The 11,039-nt window shown below is 35.5% G+C and overlaps 1 protein-coding gene across 1 annotated transcript in view; it reads right to left on the reverse strand.

Moving 5' to 3' along the window:
• The window catches only part of SOS2 (SOS Ras/Rho guanine nucleotide exchange factor 2), a 101,246-nt gene that overhangs the window by 50,819 nt on the left and 39,388 nt on the right, over window positions 1-11,039 (reverse strand). Inside the window, exons 6-7 of the mRNA XM_019630463.1 lie at window positions 9,972-10,082; window positions 4,513-4,611 (exon numbers count right to left, since the gene is read on the reverse strand). Of these exons, the coding sequence (XP_019486008.1) occupies window positions 4,513-4,611; window positions 9,972-10,082 (210 nt within the window). The remainder of the gene's footprint in view (window positions 1-4,512; window positions 4,612-9,971; window positions 10,083-11,039) is intronic.

Raw genomic sequence — 11,039 nt, forward strand, 5'->3', positions numbered from 1 at the left:
ACACACACACACACACACACACACACACACACACACACACACACACACAGGAATATTACTCAACCATAGAAGGGATGGAGTTCTGAGCCATGCTAGGACATGGAGGGACCTTAAAAACATGCTAAGTAAAACAAACAGACACAAAAGAATAAATATTGTTTGATTTTACTTATATCAAATATCTAGCATCAGCAAATTCACAGAGACAGTAGATTAGAGGTTACTGGAGTTAGAGGGAGGGAAGAACAGGGAGTTGTTTCTTAATCAGTTTCTGTTTGGGGTGATGGAAAAGTTTTGGAAACAGATAGTGGTAATGGTTGTATAATACTGTGGATTTAATTAATGCCACTGAACTGTATACTTAAAAATGGCTAAAATGGCAAATTTTGTTACATATATTTTACCACAACAAAAAACAAAACAAAAATTAGCAAATACATTGTTTCTGAACCATGATATCTTGGCAACCAAACTACAAATGAATAAGCCAAGATATAACAATAGAAAAATTTTCTAATAAGAACCAGAGCTGAATATTTTGGTTCGGCATCAGTAGCTGAATATTTCCATACTATCAGTTTCATTGTCTACAAAATAGATGTAATAAAAGTGATGTATATTTTCAGAAAAATATATGCAGAGATTATAAAATTAGGAAATTTACATGACATCTAAAGAAAGCACTTTTAAAGCTCTGTTTTCCAAAAGAAATAAAAAATGGCCAATGAGTGAAAAGATGTTCAACATCATTAGTTTAATAAAAAAGTAAAGTTAAAGAACAAAGAAATGCTGGTGTTTTGTTTTTCCCACTAGATTCGCAAAAATTAATAGGGTAATATCCAGAGTTAGTGAAGGTGTGGGGAAAAAAAGGAAGGCCAACATCTAGTAGAAGCTATTTGAAAGTAACTTTGGCAAAATGTTTCAAAGCTCTAAAAACCTTGTCTTTAGTACTACAATTTCTCTCTAGGAATATATCCTAAAATAATTACTAGGCTATGAAGGCATAGTATAAATATGTTTGTTGCAGTATTATTTACAATAACCAAAATGGAAACAACCTACATGCTTAAAATAGTAGACAGTTAAAATATGTATGGTGTCTCCATAATATGGCACTATTCAAACTATAAAAATTATATTGAAGTGCACTTATTAACATAAAAAATGTTTGTGATATACTCACTGAAAGAAAGCAGATAATAAAAGAGTAAGATCTTATTTTTGTAAGTACACATGGGTTTGCATGTATGTGTAGAAAATAACTAACAACAAATAATAAATGTTATAAGGATAACATCTCTGGAATGATTTTCATTTTATTTATATTTGCCTCTCTTTGTGAATACTTTTACAATGAGCTATATTACTTTTATAATCATTTAAGACAACAAAATGATTTTCACTTTGGAAACAAAATTAAAATATAAACTTCCTTTTCAAAATTTGGAAATTAAGACTAAAATCCACAAAAGCTAAACAATTAGGATCAATAACATTTCTTTCACCTTAAATGCACTTGCCATTTAAAAAAAAACCTTAAAACTTACTATTCTATCAACTTTCGCTTAAGTATTATTATAAATACACTATAAAGTGTCATTATTTATAAATACAATATCATTATAGTTTGCTATTGGTTAAATCTTAAGTATTTTTTATACTACCCAGCAGTGTCTTCTAATTTTCACAAAGAATATATTACTAAATTTCTTAATACATCATTTAAAATTTAAAGGAGAATATAAAGTAGTTTTGTTAACTTACTTCTGCCAAGTCTTCAAAACAGCTGCCAGCTAAGGGATGAGGACTGCTTTCATCAGTCATTTCAACTGTGTCTTCAATCAAACCTAAAAGTTTTACAGTCAACTCATGTATATCTGAAATGTTACTGAAAATCTTTTCTATGTCCTGAAAAAAGAAAAAGGTTAAGACGTGAGGTTGAGAATTTTGTTTAAAAGTTACTAAATATATATAATATCTTTCACCCAATCACATATATTCCAAAACATATATTCCAAAACATAGCAAAAGTCAATCACAAATAAGGAAGAGAAATAAATCTGTTGGATAACACACAGTAAATTTACTGGAAAACATGGATTCTAGATAGTTTTTTACATTTACTTTTCAATTACAGTTTTAGTTTAGTTTCATGTGTACGACTTAGCGATTATACATTTACATACCTTACAAAGTGCACACCCCAATAACTCTAGTAACCCATTTGACACCAGACAGTTATTACAATATTGTTGACTATTTCCTAAGCTGTACTTTATATCCCCGTGACTATTTTTATAACTGGCAATTTGTACTTCTTAATCCCTTTCACCTTTTTCACCTATCCCTCACCCCACCTCCCATCTGGCAACCATCAATTTGTTCTTTGTATCTATGAGTTTGTTTTATTTGTCTTTTGGATTCCACATATAAGCAAAATTGTACAATATTTGTCGTTCTCTGTCTGACTTATTTCACTTAGCATAATACCCTCTAGGTCCATCCATGTCACTGCAAATGGTAAGATTTCATTCTTTTTCACGGCTGAGTAATATTTCTTCATATACATATAACACATCATCTTTATCCAAGTAACCATTAAAGGACACTTAGATTGTTTCTATGTCCTGGCTACCAAGAAGAATGCTGCAATGAATATAAGGGTACATGTATCTTTACAAATAAATGTTTCAAATTTTTCAGGTAGATATCCAGAAGTGAGATTGCTAGATCGTATGGTAGCTCTATTAATTTTTTGAGGAAACTCCATACTGTTTTCCACAGTGGCTGTACCAACTTTTATTCCCACCAGCAGTGTATGAGGGTTCCTTTTTCTCTACATCCTCTCCAACACTTATTTCTTGTCTTATTGATAACAGCCATTCTAACAGGTGTGAGGTAGTATCTCATTGTGGTTTTGATTTGCATTTCCTTTGTAGCTAGTGAAGTTGAGCATTTTTTCACATATCTGTTGGCCGTTTGTATGTCTTCTTAGGAAAAGTGTCTATTCAGGTCCTCTGCCCATTTTTAAATTAGACTGTGTTTTTGTTGTTGTTGTTGAGTTATATGAATTCTTTTATATATTTTGGATATTAGCCCCTTATCAGAGGCATCATTTGCAATTTCTTCTCTCATTTGATTGGTTGCCTTCTTGTTTTATGGTTTCTTTTGCTGTGCAGAAGCTTTTTAGTTTGATGTAGTCCCATTCATTTATTTTTGCTTTTACTTCCCTTGCCTTTGGGGTCAAGCTCACGAAAGCCCCTCTGAGACCAAGGTCCATAAGTTTAGTGCCTGTGTTTTCTTCTATGTATTTTATTGTTTCAGGTCTTATATTTAAGACTTTAATAAATTTTGAGTTAATTTTCATGTATGGTGTCAAACAGCAGTCTAAACTTCATTCTTTTGCATATGGCTTTCCAATTTTCCCAACACCATTTATTGAAGAGGCTTTCCTTTCTGCATTGTATGTTTTTGGCTCCTTTGTCAAAAATTAGTTACCCATATATATGTGGGTTTATTTCTGGGCTCTCAATTCTTCCACTGGTCTGTGTGTCTATTTTTCTGCCAATACCATACTGATTACTTTAGTATGTAGTATAATTTGAAGTCAGGGAGGGGCTCCCCCCCACCACCACCACGCCAGGATTGCTTTTGGCTATTCGGGATCTTTCATGGTTCCATACAAATGTGATGGTTTTCTATTTCTTTGAAAAATGCCATTGGTATTTTGATGTGGACTGCACTACATCTGTATACTGCTTTAGGTAATATGGCTATTTTAACTATGCGGATTCTGCCAATCCATGAACATGGAATATCTCTCCATTTCTTTGTGTTGTCTTCAATTTCTTTCAACAATGTCTTGTAATTTTTGGTGTATAGGGCCTTCATTTCTTCGTTAAGTTTATTCCTAGGTATTTTATCCTTTTTTGTTGCAATTGCAAATGGAATTTTCTTCATTTCTTTTTCTGATATTGCATTGTTAGTATACAAGAGACATCTTTTTTTAAAAAAAGAGTATTTGGGGCTGGCCGAGTGGTGCATTGATTAAGAGCTGGCTTGGGACGCCAGAGGGCCCCGGTTCGGATCCCACATATGAGGGCCAGTGACACTGCCCTCTACAGNACGTCCTCCACAACTAGACTGAAGAACAAAAGGACAGCAACTTGTCTGTTCCCCTTCCCCAATTCCCCCAACGCTGTTCCCCTCCCCCAATTCCCTAATAAAATCTTAAAAAAAAATATATATATATATATACTTTTTATAATGTTAGTACTTTGAGATTCTGTATTATGAAATGACAGATAAAGATACATTTTCCTGTTTCTATCTACCACTTGGAAATAATATGAAGATAAGTAAAACAGACAGGCTTTTCTCCATGGTCTGTGGAAAGGAGGTAGACATTTATTTTTATGAATAAAGTATTAAAAAATAATATGACCATATCAAAAACTAGTTTTTAAGCCTGATAAATGCAAGTACTTTTGGTTTAGAAAGCATTCATCTTACCTTCAATAATTCAAAATAGTGCCAACAATGATACACTGGCACCAGCATAAGGCGTGGAAGGACATAACGAACTGCCTCTTTAAAACCATCAGCAATGGACTGCAAAGCAAAAAGATATAATATTGTATCTCTGATATCAAGGATATATAAAACACCAGTGCCTAACAGAATTAGCTTTTAAAAATACAAGATACAGACTTATTGAAACTATAATGGAAAACATTCTATATTAAAATGGAAGTGCTATCAATCGAGTTTTTTTCTTTTACTCCTTTAAGTTATTAGATAAATACATGCATTTCTTCATCTCTTATATAGCTAAAATAACTTTTACAACAGTTTGCTCAGCTTTTTTTCACAAGTTTTAGGTTCCACATACCCTAAAGAAATTTTGAAAAGCTATGTACCTTTTCGTGCATTTTTATGCCACCACTTGAAATGCTTTAATTTTAAGTAGTTACAAAGGATGTATTTTGGGGGATGTTGTATGTATACTGTAGATATGATTTAAATATATTTCACCAAACAATGATTAAATAAGTTTCAGATTTAGTTCATTTATGAAAAATGTCTGTCCTAGAGCTTAACTTACAAAGCCAATCTTCATTGTCAAAATAAACAGTCAGATCAGACTTAATTTCTGCAAAAAAGTCTGATTACATTCTTAAATTCAAATATACATGTTAATGTCACAGTCTTAAGCATAGAAAGCATCCATAAGAACCTAACATAATATATCCAGGTATCCATTTCCTTTATCCCAGTGTCCAATGAATAATAAAGTACTTTAAAAAAAATTAATATTCACCCTTGTTACAACTATCTCACTTCTTAATTCTTAGTTACATATGACAAGTCACTGGTAGAGAGGACATGCCATTTCAACTACCAAGAGTTTTTAACAATCAAGAATTCTCTTGGAATAGTTTTGCTTTGCAGTCAATGAACTTGCTGTATCGTGATTTGTAAGATATTTGGTCTTTTTCCACAGTTCCTCACTCACAGATCCCACAAACCCTTGGCATTTCCTAAGTTTTGAGAGTGCTAAAGGTGTCTTTTGTTACGTTAATGAGATTACTTTTGGACCCTACCCACAGGTGGGGGCTGGTTTCCAGGAGAATCAACCATGTGATTGGAGGTCTGGAATTTTCAGTTCCACTGCCTGACTTCTGGGGAGGAGAGAGGTGATGTAGATTGAGTTCAACTGTCAGTGGCCAACTTAAGTCAATCATGACTACATAATAAAACCTCCATAGGGGCCGGCCGAGTGGCTCAGTTGGTTAAGAGCTCACGCAAGAGTGCGAGCTCTGAGCAACAGTGGTTCAATCCCTGGCCTGAGCTGAGTTGATGCTGAGCTGCCAACAGGTAGCAGGATGGCTCAGCTAAAAAAAAAAAAAAAAAAAGAACTTCTAAAACCTCCATAAATACCCAGAAGGACAGCCCTTTGCCTTGTTGGAGCGCTTCCAAATTGGAGAACCAGAATGCTTTCATGTGCCACCAAGCTGGGGCCCCAAGCTCCATGAGGACATACGCTCTTTTGTTTGAGATCTCGCCCTATGTATCTCTTTATCTGGCTGTTGATTATCCTTTTCCTTTAATACCGGGATGCCAAAAAAAATGTATACAACTAGACATTTTGGTTAACTTTGCTCAAGCAGTAGTTTGCCGTAATCAGAAGTGTCTGGAAGCTGATGGTAACCACTTGAGCACCTCTTGTAATTGCAGCAGTCAAACGTGACTTGTGTTCATCTTTCGTTATGGGTATATATTGAGTATTACAATTTTAATACAGTTTTCTTTTCTTAAAATGTGTATCCATATTTTTGGCACCCTCCTCTGTATACTTTTATAATTAACCGCTAATCTAGTAAGTAAAATGTTTCTCTGAGTTCTGTGAGCCTTTTTAGCAAAATGAACCCAAGCAGGGAGTCACTGGAACCTCCAATCTATAGCCAGTTGGTTAGATCAGGTAAGAGCCTGGGCTTGTGGTTGGCCTCTGAAGTGAGTGTCTGTGCCTGTGCGTGCGCACAAGAACTGAGGTCCCCCAGCAGGAAGCACAGTATGGTAGGATTGAACCCTTAACTTGTAGAATCTGATTCTATCTCTGGGTACACAGTGTCAAAATTGGGTGGAATTCTTGCTGGTGTCTCAGAATTGTTTGTTAGTGGGTGGGAGGAACCCGCTCCCTACGTTGGAATTGGGTACAGGAATCCCACTCATAACTCTTATTTTGGGAGCAATACATTTTTTTTTCTTACTGGTACCCTGGAAGTTTTTTACACTTTAGATCAATGCATAATGGGAAATTCAATATGGCAATAGGTAAAGTGTGAGGAAAATTGGAAAAGAGAATGCAAAAACACAAACAAGGTGGCTGGCAGACTAGAAACTAATTCCCTAAAAGTTATCCGTACCCTTATTATCACCTGAAAGTGTATAGCTAGGGGTTACATATGACCCAGTTTTGAAAATGAATAGTCTGTAGAATAAATGATTTTCTAAAATTTATAAGAGATTTAAAAGTCATTCATGATTTTAAGTGTAATTAAGGTTGACTTATTTAAATTGTTATTTTTCATCAGATAAATACAACAGTAATATATAATATGAAGAAAGAATCTGATATGCTATTAAAATATATCCTTATAATATATAGGTAAAATATTCCCATAATTCTCATATATTGTTAAAGTTAAATTATAATTTGTTCAACAGACTTGACAACTATTAATTGGGCCAAAACTCATATTCTTAAAGTGTGCCATATACAACTTATAAAGAAGTTTTATTACTTTTCTAAATGAAGCATTACTTCAGCTTTTTTTCCTCTTTTTCTTTAGCTGAGCCATCCTGCTACCTGTTGGTAGCTCAGCGGCAGCTCAGCTCAGGCCAGGAATCAAACTGGCGACCCTGTTGCTCAGAGCTCGCACTCTTGAGCGAGCTCTTAACCAACTGAGCTACTCGGCCGGCCCTACTTCAGCTTTTTAAAGTTAATACATCACATGTGAGTTTGGCCTTTGAAAAGCTGTTTTATCTGACTTTCAATTTCACTGGAGCAATAGCTTAAATAATTGGACCCTAAACATTCAAATCCCACAGTCAGAATTACTAATAAAATAGGAATGAAACAAGAAATGTTGTGAGTTCTTTTAATGAGTATGCAAAGATATTACAGGCAGGCTGTCTAATTTAACATTGTTTACTGTATGGTTTATATCTACATACAAGATTTAACTTAAAAAAGTACTCCTTCATGGAAGTAAATTTTGAGAATTTAAGTGTAATTTTTATTCCAAGTTGGCAAGTTTTTGAGTAGGAGAAGAAGATAATAATGGGAACACAGTAAAGAAGTCAGAGAAAAGATGGTAAGTTCAACTTTGAACATTTATATTTGAAACGCCTGCGGGATATCTAAGTTAATTAGTTCAAAAGGCATGTGGGGCCCGCCGAGTGGCGCGATGGTTAAGAACTCGCTTGGGATGCCAGAGGGCCCCGGTTCGGATCCCACATATGAGGGCCAGTGACACTGCCCTCTACAGCTAAGATGCTGAACAACAGCTCAACCTGGAGCTGGGCTGCTGTGAGTCGCCGGCGATGGCGTAGGCTGCAGTCCCTGTGGCAGTGGGTTGCCATGGGCTACCGTATGTAGCGAGCGGCCAGCAGCCGCAGTGAGCGGCCATCCAGAAGCCAGCGACTGATCTGCCTCACCAGAGAAGAGCGCAATGATGGTGCCAACTTGGGCCAGTGAAGCAACATCCTCCACAACTAGATTGAAGAACAAAACGACAGCAACTAGTCTGTTCCCCTTCCCCCAATTCCCCAGCACTGTTCCCATCCCCCCAATTCCCCAATAAAAATCTTAAAAAAAAAAAGGCATGTGGTTGTATGAAAGTGTACACACACATACCCAATGCTCAAAGAGTTATGGTTTGAAAATACAAACAGGAAGTCATCAGCATATAGGCAGTAGCTAAAGCAAAAGTCACTCAAGTAGAGCATCAGAGGGACAGAAAATCAGGGGCTAATAATAGAAGTTGGATAATACCTGCAATGAGGAGACTGAGAAGATAAAATCAAGGAAGATAAAATTACAGTTATCATGAGAGCCAAAAGGAAAGGGGAACTAACAAATACTACAAACAAAAATAAGGAATCAAAAATATCCACTGGGGCCAGCCAAGTGGCTCAGTTGGTTAGAGCACAAGCTCTGAGAAACAGGGTTGCGGGTTCAATTCCCACATGAGCCAGTGAGCTGCATCCGAGCTGAGTTGCCGCTGAGCTGCTAAGAGCATGTGCTCTTAACAACAAGATTGCCAGTTCAACTCTCGAATGAGATGGTGGGCCGTGCCCCACCACAACTAAGATTGAACACAGCACCTTGAGCTGAGCAGCTGCCAGCTGCTGACAGGAGGCTGCATGGCTCAGTATGCAACAAGGTTGCCAGTTCAACTCCTGCATGGGGTGGTAAACTACATCCCCCCCCCCCATACACAACTTAACTGAAAGTGGCAACTGGAGTTGGAGCTGAGCTTGCGCCCACCACAACTAAGAATGAAGGACAACAACTTGACTTGGAGCTGATGGGTCCTGGAAAAACACAATGTTCCCCTTCCCCATTTCCCCAACACTGTTCCCCTCCCCAATTCCCCAATAAAATCTTTAAAAAAAAAAATCCACTGGATTTGGTGGTTAAGTTCATTATTGGGGCAGCTTTTAGTGTTATATCCTTATTAGGACACAGATGATAGCAGTTTAATGAAGAATGGTAAAAAGTAATATGAAGACAATTGGCTACAAATGAGAAAAACAAGAGAAGTGGTGAAAGCTTTATTTGCTTGTTTTAAGACAATAAAGACTTGACCATATTCATATGCTAAGGGAGAAGAGCTGGTCTAGATTTAGGAAGTTTCTACAGCAATAAGTAGTCAAGGATCATCAATACCAATGTAAAACCCTTGTTTAGTGTTGAAAAAGTAAAAATATAAATTTCATCTGTCTCTCTCCATTTGCATTTTACCTAACTGCATTACTGAACAATTAACTTGCACATTTCCTATTAACATATTTATCTTCTTTAAATTATAGGCCTGACAGAGAAATCAGTATGAGTATACATAAGGATATTTTCCCCTCTTTATGATTTTAGTTCTATCTTGTTGGGAATAAGAACCTAAAATAGCTCTCCATATTTATCTCTATAGCCCAGATCTAAAATGTGCCAGATTTTTCTGGTCAATCAGTATTTGTGATGGTATTCTATAAAAGATTTCTACATTGAGGACAGATTAATTTTTTCAATCTAAAATAGGCTTACAATTAACAGATTTTGAAGGACTGCTGAAATATTTCCTCAATTACTTTATGAAAGGATTCTAGAGTTACAAATATTTGAAGGATAAGATGGTGAAATATTTCTTTAGTTGCTTCATATATAAAAATAACATTCAATTTAAGTTTACCTGAAAGTGTAGAGCCACGGCAGGTCTGGCCATCACCTTACTGAAATGTTCATTAAATTTTGGTGAAAGAATGTCCTGTGATAATGTTTCATAAGGATCAAATGCTTGCTCCTATTTTTTTAAAAAAGAAAATGTGTTAGGTCTAAAAGGACATCTTTTCTACTAATAATGGCACAGATTACTTAATGCAATTTTTTAATTCAAGTCCTCAACTAGGTTTCAGAACTTTTTGCTCTCTAGTTTGCAAGGACAAACAATAACTGTGGCTGTAACTGGAAAAATTTTTAAATGTAAGTAATGACCTTGAGCTATAGATTACAAGAAGCTACTGGTCTTAAAATAGGTCACTGATTTTGTGGTAACAAGTATCAAACTATTAAAATGGTTATGTACATTTATCCCCAATAAATGAAAAGTGTATTCATTAGTAAAAGGATTTGAAATTTCAGTTAAGCTTACCTAGGTTGAAATTAAGTTTACACTTACGGTACTGTCTAAGGAAGCAAAAAGTGATACCACTGTTTTATCCGTTTGACACTTTTCAAAATTAGAAAAAGCAAAGACTAATGTACTCATACAGTAAAATAAAGCAGAAACTGCCCACTTTTTGTCCAATTTTTGTATTTCAATTCCTATTATTTGAAAATGATCAATATTCTCAATGATTAGTTAGAACCTAGAGGTTTCATTTTCGTATTTTAAAAATACAGTACGTTTTTCAGAAATAACAAGTATTGGCGAGGATGCAGAGAAATTGGAACCCTTGTACACTGCAAGTGGTAATGTAAAATGATGTAGCTTCTGTGGAAAAGTTTGACAGTTCTTCAAAAAGCTATACAAAGAATTACCATATGACCCAGCAATTCCACTCCTTAGGTATATACCCAAAAGAATTGAAAACAGGTACTCAAATACTTGTATGCCAATGTTTACTGCAGCATTATACACAACAGCCAAAAGGTGGAAAAAACACTAGGGTCTATCAACAAATAACTGGATAAACAAAACGTGATACACACACACACACACACACACACACACACACACACACACACACACACACACAGA

Source organism: Hipposideros armiger, unplaced genomic scaffold (genome assembly GCF_001890085.2).
Source record: "Hipposideros armiger isolate ML-2016 unplaced genomic scaffold, ASM189008v1 scaffold_918, whole genome shotgun sequence".
NCBI lineage: Eukaryota > Metazoa > Chordata > Mammalia > Chiroptera > Hipposideridae > Hipposideros > Hipposideros armiger.